This window comes from Artemia franciscana, chromosome 15 (assembly GCF_032884065.1).
Source record: "Artemia franciscana chromosome 15, ASM3288406v1, whole genome shotgun sequence".
Classification (NCBI taxonomy): Eukaryota; Metazoa; Arthropoda; class Branchiopoda; order Anostraca; family Artemiidae; genus Artemia; species Artemia franciscana.
Window position 1 is genome coordinate 3,225,112 of NC_088877.1, and position 15,709 is coordinate 3,240,820.

Consider the following 15,709-nt stretch of genomic DNA (forward strand, 5'->3'; position numbering starts at 1 on the left):
AAAAACAAATAAACACGCATCCGTGATCTGTCTTCTGGCAAAAAATGCAAAATTCCACATTTTTGTAGATAGGAGCTTGAAACTTCTACAGCAGAGTTCTCTGATACGTTGAATCTCATGGTGTGATTTTCGTTAAGATTATTTGACGTTTACGCGGTGTTCCCCCTATTATCTAAAATAAGGCAAATTTTCTAGGCTCGTAACTTTTGATGGGTAAAAATGAATTATATGAAGCTAATATATTTAGAATCAGCGTAAAAATGCAATTTTTTTGATGTGACTATTGGTATAAAAATTCTATTTTTTAGAGTTTCGGTTACTATTGAGCCGGGTCGCTCCTTACAACAGTTCGTTACCACCAACTCTTTAATACGATTGACAATGTCTTATGATGTGTTAGGTTTTTTCATCCCCTTTACTTTATTTTATTTTAGGAGTCGCAGATACTTCATCAAGTAATACCAATACACTTCTGGAAGTCTCAAATTCTAATTTGGGGAATTGTTACCAAAGAGTGCATACACGCGGAAAACCGTACAAATGTGAAGTGTGTTCTAAGAGCTTTTCTCAGTTGCGCAATTTGAAGATACATCATAGAGTGCACACAGGTGAAAAACCGTTTAAATGTGATTCGTGCAAAAAGTGTTTTACTCAATTAAACCATTTGATTAAACATCAAAGACTTCATACTGGTGAGAAACCATATAAATGTGATTTATGCAAAAAGTGTTTTACTCAGTCAAGCAGTTTGATTAAACATCAAAGAGTGCATACTGGTGAGAAACCATATAAATGTGATTTGTGCAAAAAGTGTTTTACTCAGTCAAGCAGTTTGAATCTTCACCAAAGAGTGCATACGCGTGAGAAACCATTTAAGTGTGATCTCTGTGAGAGGAAATTTTCTGATAAATCGAATCTGAACCGTCATATTTCAAACCATTCTAAGAAAGGGCATTCTAGTTTATAATAAAAACCTGTTACAGAATAATATCTTTCTGTAAACAGGTTTGTATAATCTGGGGACAGAATACACTGAATAAGTGAAGTTCGGTTCTTTTGTGATCTTTGTGTTTAGTTTCCTCAATGACTTCGTTATTATTATTCAATGGTAGCAATGCAAACTTACAATCGTAAATGGTACATGTGTATTATTCAGAAATTCATTAACTGATTCGTTGATCTTGGAGAATACTTTTGCTCGTTTTTTGGAACTAATCGAAAACTTAATCACTGAGAAAAAACTGTATATTTCAGTTTATACCTTTTAATGTGTTTAGTTTTATTTTCTTGGAATTTTTTTGTATATTTTTTACATTAATAAACAGAATTTCCTAGTTTAGTTTTTTGACATCACAAGAGATTTCTAAGACAAGTTCCCCCTCTCTCTCTCTAATAGTCCATCAATATTTCTAATTGATTCCTTCACTATTTAGAAAAATATTGTTGGTAAAATGAAAATAAAGTACACATAATATCTTTTGATTGACTTAGGTACGTGTGTCGTTTCTCTGTTGCTTACAAGTCCATAACAGTAAAGTGAATCACAGCTTAGATACCAATACTGTTATAAAAACTCCTATCTTACTGATGAGAAGCTTTGGGTACAGAAATCTGAACTTGGAGCCTCCTCCAAGCCCACGCTCCGACACGTAGATCGTACTGTAACACCATAGGCGGGAACACAATTGTGTTTTGTTGCATACACAGCTTAGATACCAATACCAGTTTCCTGTTACCAATTAGATACCAATACCAGTTTCCTGTCTCCAGCCGCTAGCATCGCTACCACGTACTGTGTCCCAAAAATAAATAGAGTTTTCCTAACTGTGTATTGGTATCTAATGTGAAGTGAATATACAATAGTGACAAGTCGTATACTTTCAGTGGCTTCTGAGATGTTTCACACCGACCATTTAGCTATTTAGGTCTACTTCTGTATTACTAACATTATTTCTTATAAGTATTCTTCTGAACTTAAATTCTCTAAGGTGTTTTCTATAAGGTGTGGCTTGTGAGATGTTTCAAACAGGCCAAATTGGCTATTTCGGTCTACTTCTGTATTATTAGCATTATTTCTAATAAGTATTCTTCTTAATTTGAATTCTCTAGGGTGTTTTCTATAAGGTGTGGCTTGTGAGATGTTTCAAACAGGCCAAATTGGCTATTTAGGTCTACTTCTGTATTATTAGCATTGTTTCTAATAAGTATTCTTTTTAATTTAAAACCTCTAAGGTGTTTTTTTATAAGATTTGGCTTGTGAGGTGTTTCAATCAGGCCAAATTGGCTATCTATTAGTTAATTATTAGTTAACATACTACTTGGGACATTGTTAAGGAGAGGTAAGAAGACAATTTTGAACCCCGTATAAAAAAGAGACAAAAAGATTTTTTGTTTTGTAAATGTTTCTTTATTTTTCTCTTTTTCTTTGGCTTTCTCTAAGTCCCTCTAATCTTTTTCTCCTAATTTTTATAATTGTTTTCTATATTCATCCTTTTTATTGGTTGATTTGAAAAGGTATTCTTTTTATTTATACTAACATAAATAATATTGGGCATGGCCAAGGAGAAGTATAAAAAGACTTTTCAATCCCCTATTGAATAAAAATCAAGATCACGTAACATCCACGAGCAAATGCTGGCTATGAATATAAATTTACTTCTTTAATGTCACAAAACAAGATGAAGAGAATAAGAATGCTAAGAAAAAAGGTGAAAAGAATTAAAGGGTTATAGAAAGATTAATGAATAACAGTAAAGGAAAACAGATCTGTGTTAAAAATTTCCAAAAGTTAGAGCACTTTGCTATGTTGTTCCTTAAATGCAAACCCAACAATGGTAAATGGTACTTGTGCGTTATTCAGAATAGAGTGAAGTTCGGTTCTTTTGTGATCTTTGTGTTTAGTTTCCTCAATGTCTTCGTTATCATTGTTAAATGGTAGCAATGCAAACTTACAATCGTAAATGGTACATGTGTATTATTCAGAAATTCATTAACTGATTCGTTCATCTTGGGGAATACTTTTGCTCGTTTTTTGGAACTAATCGAAAACTTAATCACTGAAAAAAACTGTATATTTCAGTTTATTCCTTTTAATGCGTTATTTTTATTTTCTCGGAATTTTTTGTATATCTTTTACATTAATAAACAGAATTTCCTAGTTTAGTTGTTTGTCATCACAAGAGATTTCTAAGACTAGTTCCCTCTCTCTCTCTAATATTCCATCAATATTTCTAATTGATTCCTTCACTAATTACAAAAATATTGTTGGTAAAATGAAAAATAATGTACACATAATATCTTTTGATTGACTCAGGTACGTGTGTCATTTCTCTGTTGCTTCCAAATCCATAACACTAAACTGAACCACAGCTTAGATACCAATACAGTTATGAAAACTCCTATCTTGCCCATGAGAAGCTTTTGGTACAGAGCTCTGGACTTGGAGGCCTCCTCCAAGCCCGCGCTCCGACGCGTAGGTCGTACTGCAACACCATAGGTGGGAACACAGTTTTTTTTTGTTACATACACAGCTTAGATACCAATACCAGTCTCCTGTTACCAATTAGATACCAATATCAGTTTCGTGTCTCCAGCCGCTAGCATCGCTACCGCGTACTTTGTCCCAAAAATAAGTCGAGTTTTCATAACTGGTTATTGGTATCTAATGTGAAGTGAGTATACAATAGTGACAAGTCGTATACTTTCAGTGGCTTCTGAGATGTTTCACACCGACCATTTAGCTATTTAGGTCTACTACTGTATTACTAACATTATTTCTTACAAGTATTCTTCTGAACTTAAATTCTCTAAGGTGTTTTCTATAAGGTGTGGCTTGTGAGATGTTTCAGACAGGCCAAATTGGCTATTTCGGTCTACTTCTGTATTATTAGCATTATTTCTAATAAGTATTCTTCTTAATTTAAATTCTCTAGGGTGTTTTCTATAAGGTGTGGCTTGTGAGATGTTTCAAACAGGCCAAATTGGCTATTTAGGTCTACTTCTATATTATTAGCATGGTTTCTAATAAGTATTCTTTTTAATTTAAAACCTCTAAGGTGTTTTTTTATAAGATTTGGCTTGTGAGGTGTTTCAATCAGGCCAAATTGGCTATTTATTAGTTAATTATTAGTTAACATACTAAATTTGGTAGAAGACAATTGAGCTTTTTGTGTTTTCTTTTTTCTTTATTTTAGGGTAGGCCTATAAATTAAAAGGAAAGTTGGAATTTGGCGCTTCGCGCCACCCAAACACCTAGTTGGTGGTCTACTTCTGTATTACTAGCATTGTTTCTAATAAGTATTCTTTTTAATTTAAAACCTCTAAGGTGTTTTTTATAAGATGTGGCTTGTGAGGTGTTTCAATCAGGCCAAATTGGCTATTTATTAGTTAATTATTAGTTAACATGCTAGATTTGGTAGAAGACAATAGAGCTTCTTTGTGTTTTCTTTTTCTTTATTTTAGGGTATGAATTAAAAGGAAAGGTGGAATTTGGCGCTTCGTGCCACCCCAAAACCTAGTTGGTGGGGGGGCTTTGCGCCCCTCCAAGCACCCCTCACTTGCGTAAGTCGTTACGCGCCATTGTAATTGTGTCCCTGTGTCCCACCTGTGAATATAGATTGATATATATATATATATATATATATATATATATATATATATATATATATATATATATATATATATATATATATATATATATATGTTTTTAACTACGTAAAACTTGCGAATATACAACATCCTTCGCTATCCCATTGTCTGTGCATATAAATAGATTGTCAGGTTTACCGACTCTTGAACATGCAACATATAATTGTCCATGGGAAAAACAATCCGTATTCAGATCTATACCTCATTATTCTAATGATTGCCCTTGAGCTTTGTTGATGGTGATTGCTAATCGAACATTCCCTGTGTCCCCGTCGTCATTTATATATCCGCCCTTTGCCCCCCTGCGTCCCCGTTGTAGTTGTGTCCCTGTGTCCAGGTTGCCATTTACACTCCCTGTGTCTCGGTCGTCATTTGTGTCCCGGTGTCCCAGTCTCGTAACTGTTTCTCAGGCTCGTAACTTTTGATGGGTTAAAATAAACTTGATGAAACTTATGTATTGAGAATCAGCGTAAACATGCAATCCTTTTGATGTGACTATTGGTATCAAAATTCTATTTTTTAGAGTTTTGGTTACTATTGAGCTGGTGCGCTACTTACAACAGTTCGTTACCACGAACTGTTTGATATGATTGACAATGCCTTATAATAATGTTTTAGGTTTTTCATCCCATTTATTTTATTTTAGGAGTCGCAGATACTTCATCAAGTAATACCAATACACTTCTGGAAGCCTCAAATTCGAATTTGGTGAACTGTTACCAAAGAGTGCATACACGCGGAAAACCGTATAAATGTGATGGGTGTTCCAAGAGCTTTTTTCACTTGTACAATTTGAAGATACATTTTAGAGTGCACACAGGTGAGAAACCGTATAAATGTGATGTATGTTCCAAGAGCTTTTCTCACTTGTGCAATTTGAAGATACATCATAGATTGCACACAGGTGAGAAACCGTTTAAATGTGATACATGCAAAAAGTGTTTTACTCAATTAAACCATTTGATTAAACATCAAAGACTGCATACTGGTGAGAAACCATATAAATGTGATTTGTGCAAAAAGTGTTTTACTCAGTCAAGCAGTTTGAATCTTCACCAAAGAGTGCATACGCGTGAGAAACCGTATAAGTGTGATCTATGTGAGAGAAAATTTTCTGATAAATCGAATCTGAACCGTCATATATCAAACCATTCTAAGAAAGGGCATTCTAGTTTATAATAAAAACCTGTTACAGAATAATATCTTTCTGTAAACAGGTTTGTATAATCTGGGGACATTGCCAAGGAGAGGTAAGAAGACAATTTTGAACCCCCGTATAAAAAAAAGACAAAAAGATTTTTTGTTTTGTAAATGTTTCTTTCTTTTTCTCTTTTTCTTTGGCTTTTTCTCAGTCTCTCTAATCTTTTTCTCCTAATTTTTATAATTGTTTTCTATATTAATCCTTTTTATTGGTTGGTTTGAAAAGGTATTCTTTTAATTTATACTAACATAAATAATATTGGGACATTGCCAAGGAGAAGTATAAAAAGACTTTTCAATCCCCTATTGAATAAAAATCAAGACCACGTAACATATTTTTTTTTTGTAATTGTTATGCTTTTTCACAGCTATTATTATATACCCTGTTATGTGAGTTAGTATCCTGTGGTATTATTTTGTATTATTTGTTGTTTTTTGCCATTTCCCCTAAGTGGCTTTTGTTGCAATAAATATCTATATATCTACCTATCATGCGAGTGAACCCCGCCACGAGCAAATGCTGGCTATGAATTTAAATTTACTTCTTTAATGTCACAAAAAAAGATGAAGAGAATAAGAATGCTAAGAAAAAAGGTGAAAAGAATTAAAGGGTTATAGAAAGATTAATGAATAACATTAAAGGAAAACAGATCTGTATTAAAAATTTCCAAAAGTTAGAGCACTTTGCTATGTTGTTCCGTAAATGCAAACCCTACAATGGTAAATGGTACTTGTGCGTTATTCTGAATACAGTGAAGTTCGGTTCTTTTGTGATCTTTGTGTTTAGTTTCCTCAATGACTTCGTTATCATTATTCAATGGTAGCAATGCAAACTTACAATCGTAAATGGTACATGTGTGTATTATTCAGAAATTCATTAACTGATTCGTTCATCTTGGGGAATACTTTTGCTTGTTTTTTGGAACTAATCGAAAACTTAAGCACTGAAAAAAACTGTATATTTCAGTTTATTCCTTTTAATGTGTTATTTTATTTTCTCGGAATTTTTTGTATATCTTTTACATTAATAAACAGAATTTCCTAGTTTAGTTGTTTGTCATCACAAGAGATTTCTAAGACTAGTTCCCTCTCTCTCTCTAATATTCCATCAATATTTCTAATTGATTCCTTCACTAATTACAAAAATATTGTTGGTAAAATGAAAAATAAAGTACACATAATATCTTTTGATTGACTCAGGTACGTGTGTTGTTTCTCTGTTGCTTCCAAATCCATAACACTAAAGTGAATCACAGCTTAGATACCAATACAGTTATGAAAACTCCTATCTTGCCCATGAGAAGCTTTTGGTACAGAGCTCCGAACTTGGAGGCCTCCTCCAGGCCCGCGCTCCGACGCGTAGATCGTACTGCAACACCATAGGCGGGAACACAGTTTTTTTTTGTTACATACACAGCTTAGATACCAATACCAGTTTCCTGTCTCCAGCCGCTAGCATTGCTACCGCGTACTGTGTCCCAAAAATAAATCGAGTTTTCATAACTGTTTATTGGTATCTAATGTGAAGTGAATATACAATAGTGACAAGTCGTATACTTTCAGTGGCTTCTGAGATGTTTCACACCGACCATTTAGCTATTTAGGTGTACTTCTGTATTTCTAACACTATTTCTTATAAGTATTCTTCTTAATTTAAATTCGCTAAGGTGTGGCTTGTGAGATGTTTCAAATAGGCCAAATTGGCTATTTAGGTCTACTTCTGAATTATTAGCATTATTTCTAGTAAGTATTCTTCTTAATTTAAAACCTCTAAGGTGTTTTTTATAAGATGTGGCTTGTGAGATGTTTCAATCAGGCCAAATTGGCTATTTATTAGTTAATTATTAGTTAACATGCTAGATTTGGTTGAAGACAATAGAGCTTTTTTGTGTTTTCTTTTTTCTTTATTTTAGGGTATAAATTAAAAGGAAAGTTGGAATTTAGCGCTTCGCACCACCCCAACACCTAGTTGGTGAGGGCGCTTCGCGCCCCCCAAGCCCCCCCGCGCGCTTAAGTCGTTACGCTCCATATTAGTTACTCGCCATTGTAGTTGTGTCCCTGTGTCCCACCTGTGAATATAGATTGATATATATATATATATATATATATATATATATATATATATATATATATATATATATATATATATATATATATATAAAAATAACTAATAAAAAACTAAAAAAAGGCAAAAACTACAAAAAAACTAAAAACTAATAAAAAAAATAAAAAAGCTAAAAAACTAAAAAAACTAAAAAAAGGCAAAAACTACAAAAAAAACAACAAACCAACACCTAGTTGGTGGGGGCGCTTCGCGCCCCCCCCAAGCCCCCCCGCGCGCGTAAGTCGTTACGCGCCATAATAGTTACGCGCCATTGTAGTTGTGTCCCTATGTCCCACCTGTGAATATAGATATATATATATATATATATATATATATATATATATATATATATATATATATATATATATATATATATATATATATATATGGTTTTAACTACGTAAAACTTGCGAATATACAACATTCTTTGCTGTCCCATTGTCTTTGCATATAAATAGATTGTCAGGTTTACCGACTCTTGAACATGCAACATATAATGGTCCATGGGAAAACAATCTGTATTCAGATCTATACCTCATGATTCTAATGATTGCCCTTGAGCTTTGTTGATGGTGATTGCTAATCGACCATTCCCTGTCCCGGTGTCCCGGTCGTCATTTACATCCCCCTGTTTCCCCCGGTGTCCCCGTTGTAGTTGTGTCCCTGTGTCCCGGTCGTCATTTATATTCCCTGTGTCCCGGTCGTCATTTGTATCCCGGTGTCCCGGTCTGTATATACATTCGTTTTTTAGTTTTGTTTTTCTCCTTTATTTTTTTCCTTTTTTTTCTTTTTTAGCTTATTTAGATTTTTAGATTTTTTAGTTTTTTTATTAGTTTTTAGTTTTTTTTTCTTTTTAGTTTTTTTGTCCCGGTCGTCATTTATATCCCCCTGTTTCCCCCGGTGTCCCCGTTGTAGTTGTGTCCCTGTGTCCCGGTCGTTAGTTTTTAGTTTTTTTTTCTTTTTAGTTTTTTTGTAGTTTTTACCTTCTTTTTAGTTTTGTTAATTTTTTTTTTTACTTATGTCCTGGTCGTCATTTATACTCCCTGTGTCCCGGTGCTTTGTTGATTGCTAATCGAACATTCCTTTTGTCCTGGTCGCTTTCTCTTTGAGTGTCGTCATTTATTTTTTTCTTTTTTAGTTCTTTTAGTTTTTACCTTTTTTAGTTTTTTTTAGTTTTTTGGATGAAAATTTTTTTTAGTTTTTTCCTTTTTTTCTTTTTAGTTTTTTATTGGTTTTTACCTTTATGTTAGCTTATTTTTCAGTTTTTTCCTTTTTTTTTAGTTTTTTTTTATTTTTTATTTTTTTTAGTTTTTTACCTTTTTTTAGTTTTTTTAGTTTTTTTAGTTTTTTTAGTTTTTTAGCTTTTTTACTTTTTTTTATTAGTTTTTAGTTTTTTTTTGTAGTTTTTGCCTTTTTTTAGTTTTTTCAGTTTTTTATTTTAGTTTTTATTGGTTTTTACCTTTATTTTAGCTTATTTTTCAGTTTTTTCCTTTTTTTTAGTTTTTTTAGTTTTTAGTTTTTTTAGTTTTTTACCTTTTTTTAGTTTTTTTAGTTTTTTTAGCTTTTTAGCTTTTTTATTTTTTTTATTAGTTTTTAGTTTTTTTTGTAGTTTTTGCCTTTTTTTAGTTTTTTTAGTTTTTTAGCTTTTTTATTAGTTTTTAGTTTTTTTTTGTAGTTTTTGCCTTTTTTTAGTTTTTTTAGTTTTTTAGCTTTTTTATTTTTTTTATTAGTTTTTAGTTTTTTTGTAGTTTTTGCCTTTTTTTAGTTTTTTCAGTTTTGACGTCACCTGATCCAGTTTTTTCAGGTGACGTCACCTGATCCATCCACAGACAGACAACTTATTTTTATATATATAGATATATATATATATATATATATATATATATATATATATATATATATATATATATATATATATATATATATATATATATATATATATATGTTTTTAACTACGTAAAACTTGCGAATATACAACATCCTTCGCTGTCCCATTGTCTTTGCATATCAATAGATTGTCAGGTTTACCAACTCTTGAACATGCAACATATAATTTTCAATGGGAAAAACAATCCGTATTCAGATTTATACCTCATTATTCTAATGATTGCCCTTGAGCTTTGTTGATGGTGATTGCTAATCGAGCATTCCCTGTGTCCCCGTCGTCATTTATATATCCCCCTTTTGCCCCCCGGCGTCCCCATTGTAGTTGTGTCCCTGTGTCCCGGGCATCATTTACATTCCCTGTGTCTCGGTCGTCATTTTTGTCCCGGTGTCCCAGTCTGTAATTTCTCTTTGAGTGTCCCGGTCGTCATTTATATTCCCTGTGTCCCGGTGTCCCCCTCGTTATTTGTGTCCCGGTGTCCCCCTCGTTATTTGTGTCCCGGTGTCCCGGTCTGTAATTTCTCTTTGAGTGTCCCGGTCGTCATTTATATTCCCTGTGTCCATTTATATTCCCTGTGTCCCGGTCGAAGCCTTATATACTTATATCTTGCGAATATACAACATTCTTTGCTGTCCCATTGTCTGTGCATATAATTAGATCAATTGCTGGCAATTGGAAACGGAAAGCTCCCAGTAGACTCAATTTCAGGACGTATACAACTACCTGCTGATTTCTGTAATTTAGTGACGTCCAAAAATGAATTGATTGAAAAAGTATTTCCGAATATTCTAAAAAATTATAAAAATAATAAATGGCTAAGTGAAAGAGCGATTCTCGCACCCAAAAATATAGACGTCCACGAAATCAGCAATATTGTTTTGACCAAGATTCGAGACCAGGCAGTCCTTTACAAGTCAGTCGACACAGTTTTGGAACCAAATGAAGCGGTTAATTATCCATCTGAATTTTTAAATTCCATAGATCTTTCAGGGTTTCCACCACACGTGCTACAACTAAAAATAGGCGTACCAATAATACTTTTAAGAAATATCAACCCACCAAAGCTTTGCAGTGGCACGCGACTTGCCGTAAAAAAAAACAAAAAAAACAATGGAAAACCTAATAGAGGCCACAATCTTAACAGGGCCTTTTGAGGGTGAGGCTGTTCTTATTCCTCGCATTCCCATGATTCCAACGGATCTGCCTTTTCAATTTAAAAGATTGCAATTCCCAATTCGATTAGCATTTGCAATCACCATTAACAAAGCTCAAGGTCAATCATTAGAAAAATGTGGTATAGATCTTAATACTGATTGTTTTTCCCATGGACAATTGTACGTTGCATGTGCGAGGGTCGGTAAACCTGACAATCTATTTATATGTAGCGACAATTTGACAGCGAAGAATGTTGTATATTCGCAAGTTTTACGCAGTTAATTTGTATTGTATCTATCTATCTATCTATCTATATAAAAACGAGTTGTGTGTATGCATGTTTGTTTGTTTGTAAAAAGAGCGTTTGCATATGACGTCATTATTAGTACATAAGGCTTTGTATATGCACAGACAATGGGAAAGCCAAGAATGTTGTATATTCGCAAGTTTTACGTAGTTTGAACCACATATATAAATCTATCTATATTCACAGGTGGGACACAGGGACACAACTACAATGGCACGTAACTAATAATGCGCGTAACGACTTACGCGCGCGGGGGGGCTTAGGGGGGGGGGGGGGGCGAAGCGCCCCACCAACTAGGTGTTGGGGTGGCGCGAAGCGCCACCCTAACAGCTAGTATATATCTATCTATATAAAAATAAGTTGTCTGTCTGTGTGTCTGTCTGTGGATCAGGTGACGTCATGTTTCTGTGTTGACTGACGTCATGAAATTAGTTGTCGTCATTTTTGCTTTGACGGTGACGTCATTCAAGATATTTAAGACATATGTTCACGTAGAAATCTATTAATGTTTAAGTTTACAATGACTGATGAACTTACCATGGCAAAAGCCGATGAAGATGCTCAAAGAGTTTATGCCAAAAAACTTGCTGCTGATAGAGAAAGTCAGAAAAGAAAGCGTGCCGAGGAACTACCAGAGCAACGCGAAAGCAGACTTGCTGCTAAAAGAGAAAGTGAAAAAAGAAGGCGTTCCGAGGAATCAAAAGAACAGCAAGGAAACAGGCTTGAGGCTGATAGAGAAAGAAAGAACAGAAAGCGTGCCGAGGAATCAAAAGAACAGCAAGGAAACAGGCTTGAGGCTGATAGAGAAAGAAAGAACAGAAAGCGTGCCGAGGAACTACCAGAGCAACGCGGAAGCAGACTTGCTGCTAAAAGAGAATGTGAAAAAAGAAGGCGTGCCGAGGAATTACAAGAACAGCAAGAAATCAGGCTTGCTGCTGACAGAGAAAGTAAGAAAAGAAAGCGTGCCGAGGAATCACAAGAACAGCAAGAAATCAGGCTTGCTGCTGATAGAGAAAGTAAGAAAAGAAAGCGTGCCGAGGAATCAGAGCAACCTGAAAGTTATCGCCTGGCATTCAGGTACAACCCAGTCGATGATTATAGCTTGAGTAGATCTGTTCAAATCGGGACAATGTCTAAAATTTGTCCCTATTGCAAGGCCTTGAAATTCAATGGTGAAACAATGGGAATGTGTTGCGCCTCAGGAAAAGTTAAACTTCCTCTATTGGCTGCACCACCAGAGCCATTGAAGACTTTCCTTACTGGAACTACGTCAGAATCTAAGCGTTTTTTGTCAAAAATCAGAAAATACAACTCATGTTTCCAAATGACGTCGTTTGGAGCCCAAATCGAAAATCCAGATCAATTTATGTCTACTTTCAAAGTAAAAGGGCAAATTTATCATAGAGCAGGGTCCCTTCTACCATTCTCAGGCGAGAATCATAAATTTTTACAATTGTACTTCATCAGTGATAGAAATTCTGAATTGAATGCACGTTGCGATATTTCTCCCAACGTTGAAAGGACAATCGTTTCCCAATTGCAACATCGTTTCCACGAAAATAATAATTTAGTGCGTCTGTTCAAAACAGCCATCGATTTGATGCCTACTGATACGTATAAAATTGTTATTTCCGCTGACAAAACGCCTCCTGGCCAACATGTGCGTAGATACAATGCTCCAACTATCGACGAAGTGGCAATCGTTATGGTCGGTGATCAGTTTTTACCTCGAGATATTATTCTTCATAAGCGAAACGCTCAGTTGTTAAGAATTGCTGAAACTCATCGATGCTACGATGCCCTACAATATCCTATCATTTTTTGGGATGGAGCCGACGGCTATCACTTTAATATTAAATTGATGAATCCAGCCACTAACAAAGAAATGAATAAGAAATGCAGTGCAATGCATTATTATTCCTATAGACTAATGATTCGGCAGGATGAAGAAAATTATATTTTAAAATGCCATGAATTGTTTCACCAATTCGTCGTTGATATGTATGCTAAAATTGAATCAGAACGTTTGCTATATATCCGCCTGAATCGGACCAAGCTCCGTTCTGAACAATACATTCATTTGCGAGATGCAGTTATAAATGACGGTAATACCACAAACGTTGGAAGATTAACAATTTTACCTTCGTCATATGCTGGCAGTCCCCGTCATATGCATGAATATGCTCAAGATGCAATTGCGTATGTTCGTCTCTATGGTCGTCCAGATTTATTTATTACATTTACATGTAATCAATCTTGGGACGAGATACTGCAGCTTTTACTTCAAGGACAATCGGCGGTTCATAGGCATGACATTACGGCCCGTGTCTTCCGGCAAAAGTTGAAATCACTGATAAACTACATTGTAAAACTTGAAGTGTTTGGGTCAGTGCGATGCTGGATGTACTCAGTGGAATGGCAAAAACGAGGTTTGCCACACGCACATATACTAATCTGGCTACATAAAAAAATTACTTCGAACGAAATTGATGATGTGATTTCCGCTGAAATACCTGATAAAAATGTCGATAAGGGGTTACATGATATTATTGTAAAAAATATGATACATGGACCTTGCAGTGCACGGAACGAAAATTCACCATGCATGGCCAAAGGAAGGTGCACAAAGCAATATCCTCGACTTTTAGTATCAAACACAATTACTGGCAATGATGGTTACCCACAATATAGAAGAAGATCTACTGAAGATGGCGGTAAAACAGCAATAATAAAGAAGCGTAACGGTACCACCATCGAAGTAGATAACCAGTGGGTGGTTCCATATTCCCCATTATTATCAAAAACATTTAATGCACACATAAACGTTGAATACTGTAACTCCGTAAAGGCAATCAAATACATATGTAAATACGTCAACAAAGGCAGTGACATGGCAGTTTTTGGCTTGCAGCCCGAAATCAAAGATTTCGATGAAATCGTACAATATCAGGCTGGAAGATACATAAGCAGTAATGAAGCTGTTTGGCGAATTCTTTCATTTCCGATACATGAACGAAGTCCAGCTGTTGTTCACCTAGCGGTACATTTACAGAATGGTCAACGTGTTTATTTCACGGAAACCAACGTGCAGCAAAGAGTCCTGAATCCACCGGATACAACATTAACAGCTTTTTTTCGCTTTGCAAAAATGATTCTTTTGCAAAAAAAACTGCTGTATACTGAAGTGCCTTCGACTTACACGTGGAATACTAAAAATAAAGTATTTGAACGTCGAAAACAGGGTAAGTCAGTCGACGGCCAACCTACCATCTTCAAAGATACCACGATAGGAAGACTCTACACCGTTCACCCCAATCAACATGAATGCTTCTTTCTACGCCTGCTTTTGGTGAATGTACCCGGTCCGACATCCTTTGAGTATTTGAGGACTGTAAATGGTACTATACATGACACTTACCGTAGTGCATGCCAAGCTCTGAATTTATTGGAGAATGACCAACACTGGGATAACTGCATCAATGACGCGTGCGAAACGTCAACCCCAAGTCAAATTCGTGCATTGTTTGGCATCATTTTAACAACTTGCTCTCCATCAGCTCCTACAGAGTTATGGGAAAAATATAAGTCAAAAATGTCCGAAGATATACTCCATCGAAAACAGTTAGAGACGTCAGATATGACTTTTGATTTTACCTCAGAAATTTATAACTACACTTTAGTTGTTATAGAAGATTTGTGCGTACGTTTGGCAAACAAACCTCTTCAGCATTTCGGAATGCCTTCACCTAACCGTATCGCTGCTGTTTCGACATGTGTAGAATTTGATCGTGAACAAAGTTAAAGTACGAGTGATCTATTGTCGTATGTACAAAATAACATTTCCAAGTTAACGTCGGAACAAAAAGACACTTATGATACGATAATGCATTGTGTCGATAACAACGTTGGAGAAATTTTCTTTTTGGATGCGCCAGGAGGTACTGGTAAAACGTTTGTGATAAAACTGATTCTGGCATCAATTCGATCAAAAAATGATATAGCGTTGGCAATTGTGTCGTCCGGAATAGCCGCAACATTGCTGCCTGGTGGAAGAACTGCTCATTCCGCTTTGAAATTGCCTCTGAACTTGCATTCTACAGAAACTCCCACGTGCAATATTTCCAAATCATCTGGGATGGGTAAAGTATTGCAGCAATGCTAACTTATTATTTGGGATGAGTGCACAATGGCACACAAAAAATCGCTCGAGGCTCTGGATCAATGCTTGAAAGATTTGCGAGGGAAGTCGAAACCCTTTGACAGCACATTAATATTGCTTGCGGGTGATTTCAGGCAAACATTACCTATAATACCTAGATCAACTCCTGCAGACGAAATGAATGCTTGCCTGAAAAATTCTAATTTATGGACACACGTAAAAACATTAAAATTAACTACAAATATGCGTGTC

At 35.1% G+C, this 15,709-nt stretch overlaps 1 protein-coding gene across 2 annotated transcripts in view; it reads left to right on the forward strand.

Moving 5' to 3' along the window:
• The window catches only part of LOC136036707 (zinc finger protein with KRAB and SCAN domains 1-like), a 264,716-nt gene extending 257,864 nt beyond the window's left edge, over positions 1-6,852 (forward strand). Inside the window, exon 8 of one of the 2 annotated variants that reach the window (XM_065719034.1) lies at positions 435-1,314. In XM_065719034.1, the coding sequence (XP_065575106.1) occupies positions 435-967 (533 nt within the window). In that variant the 3' untranslated portion in view covers positions 968-1,314. Of the gene's footprint in view, positions 1-434; positions 1,315-5,293 lie in introns of those variants that run through there. The other variant, XM_065719033.1, reaches the window with a different exon arrangement.
• Positions 6,853-15,709: the final 8,857 nt, after the last annotated feature.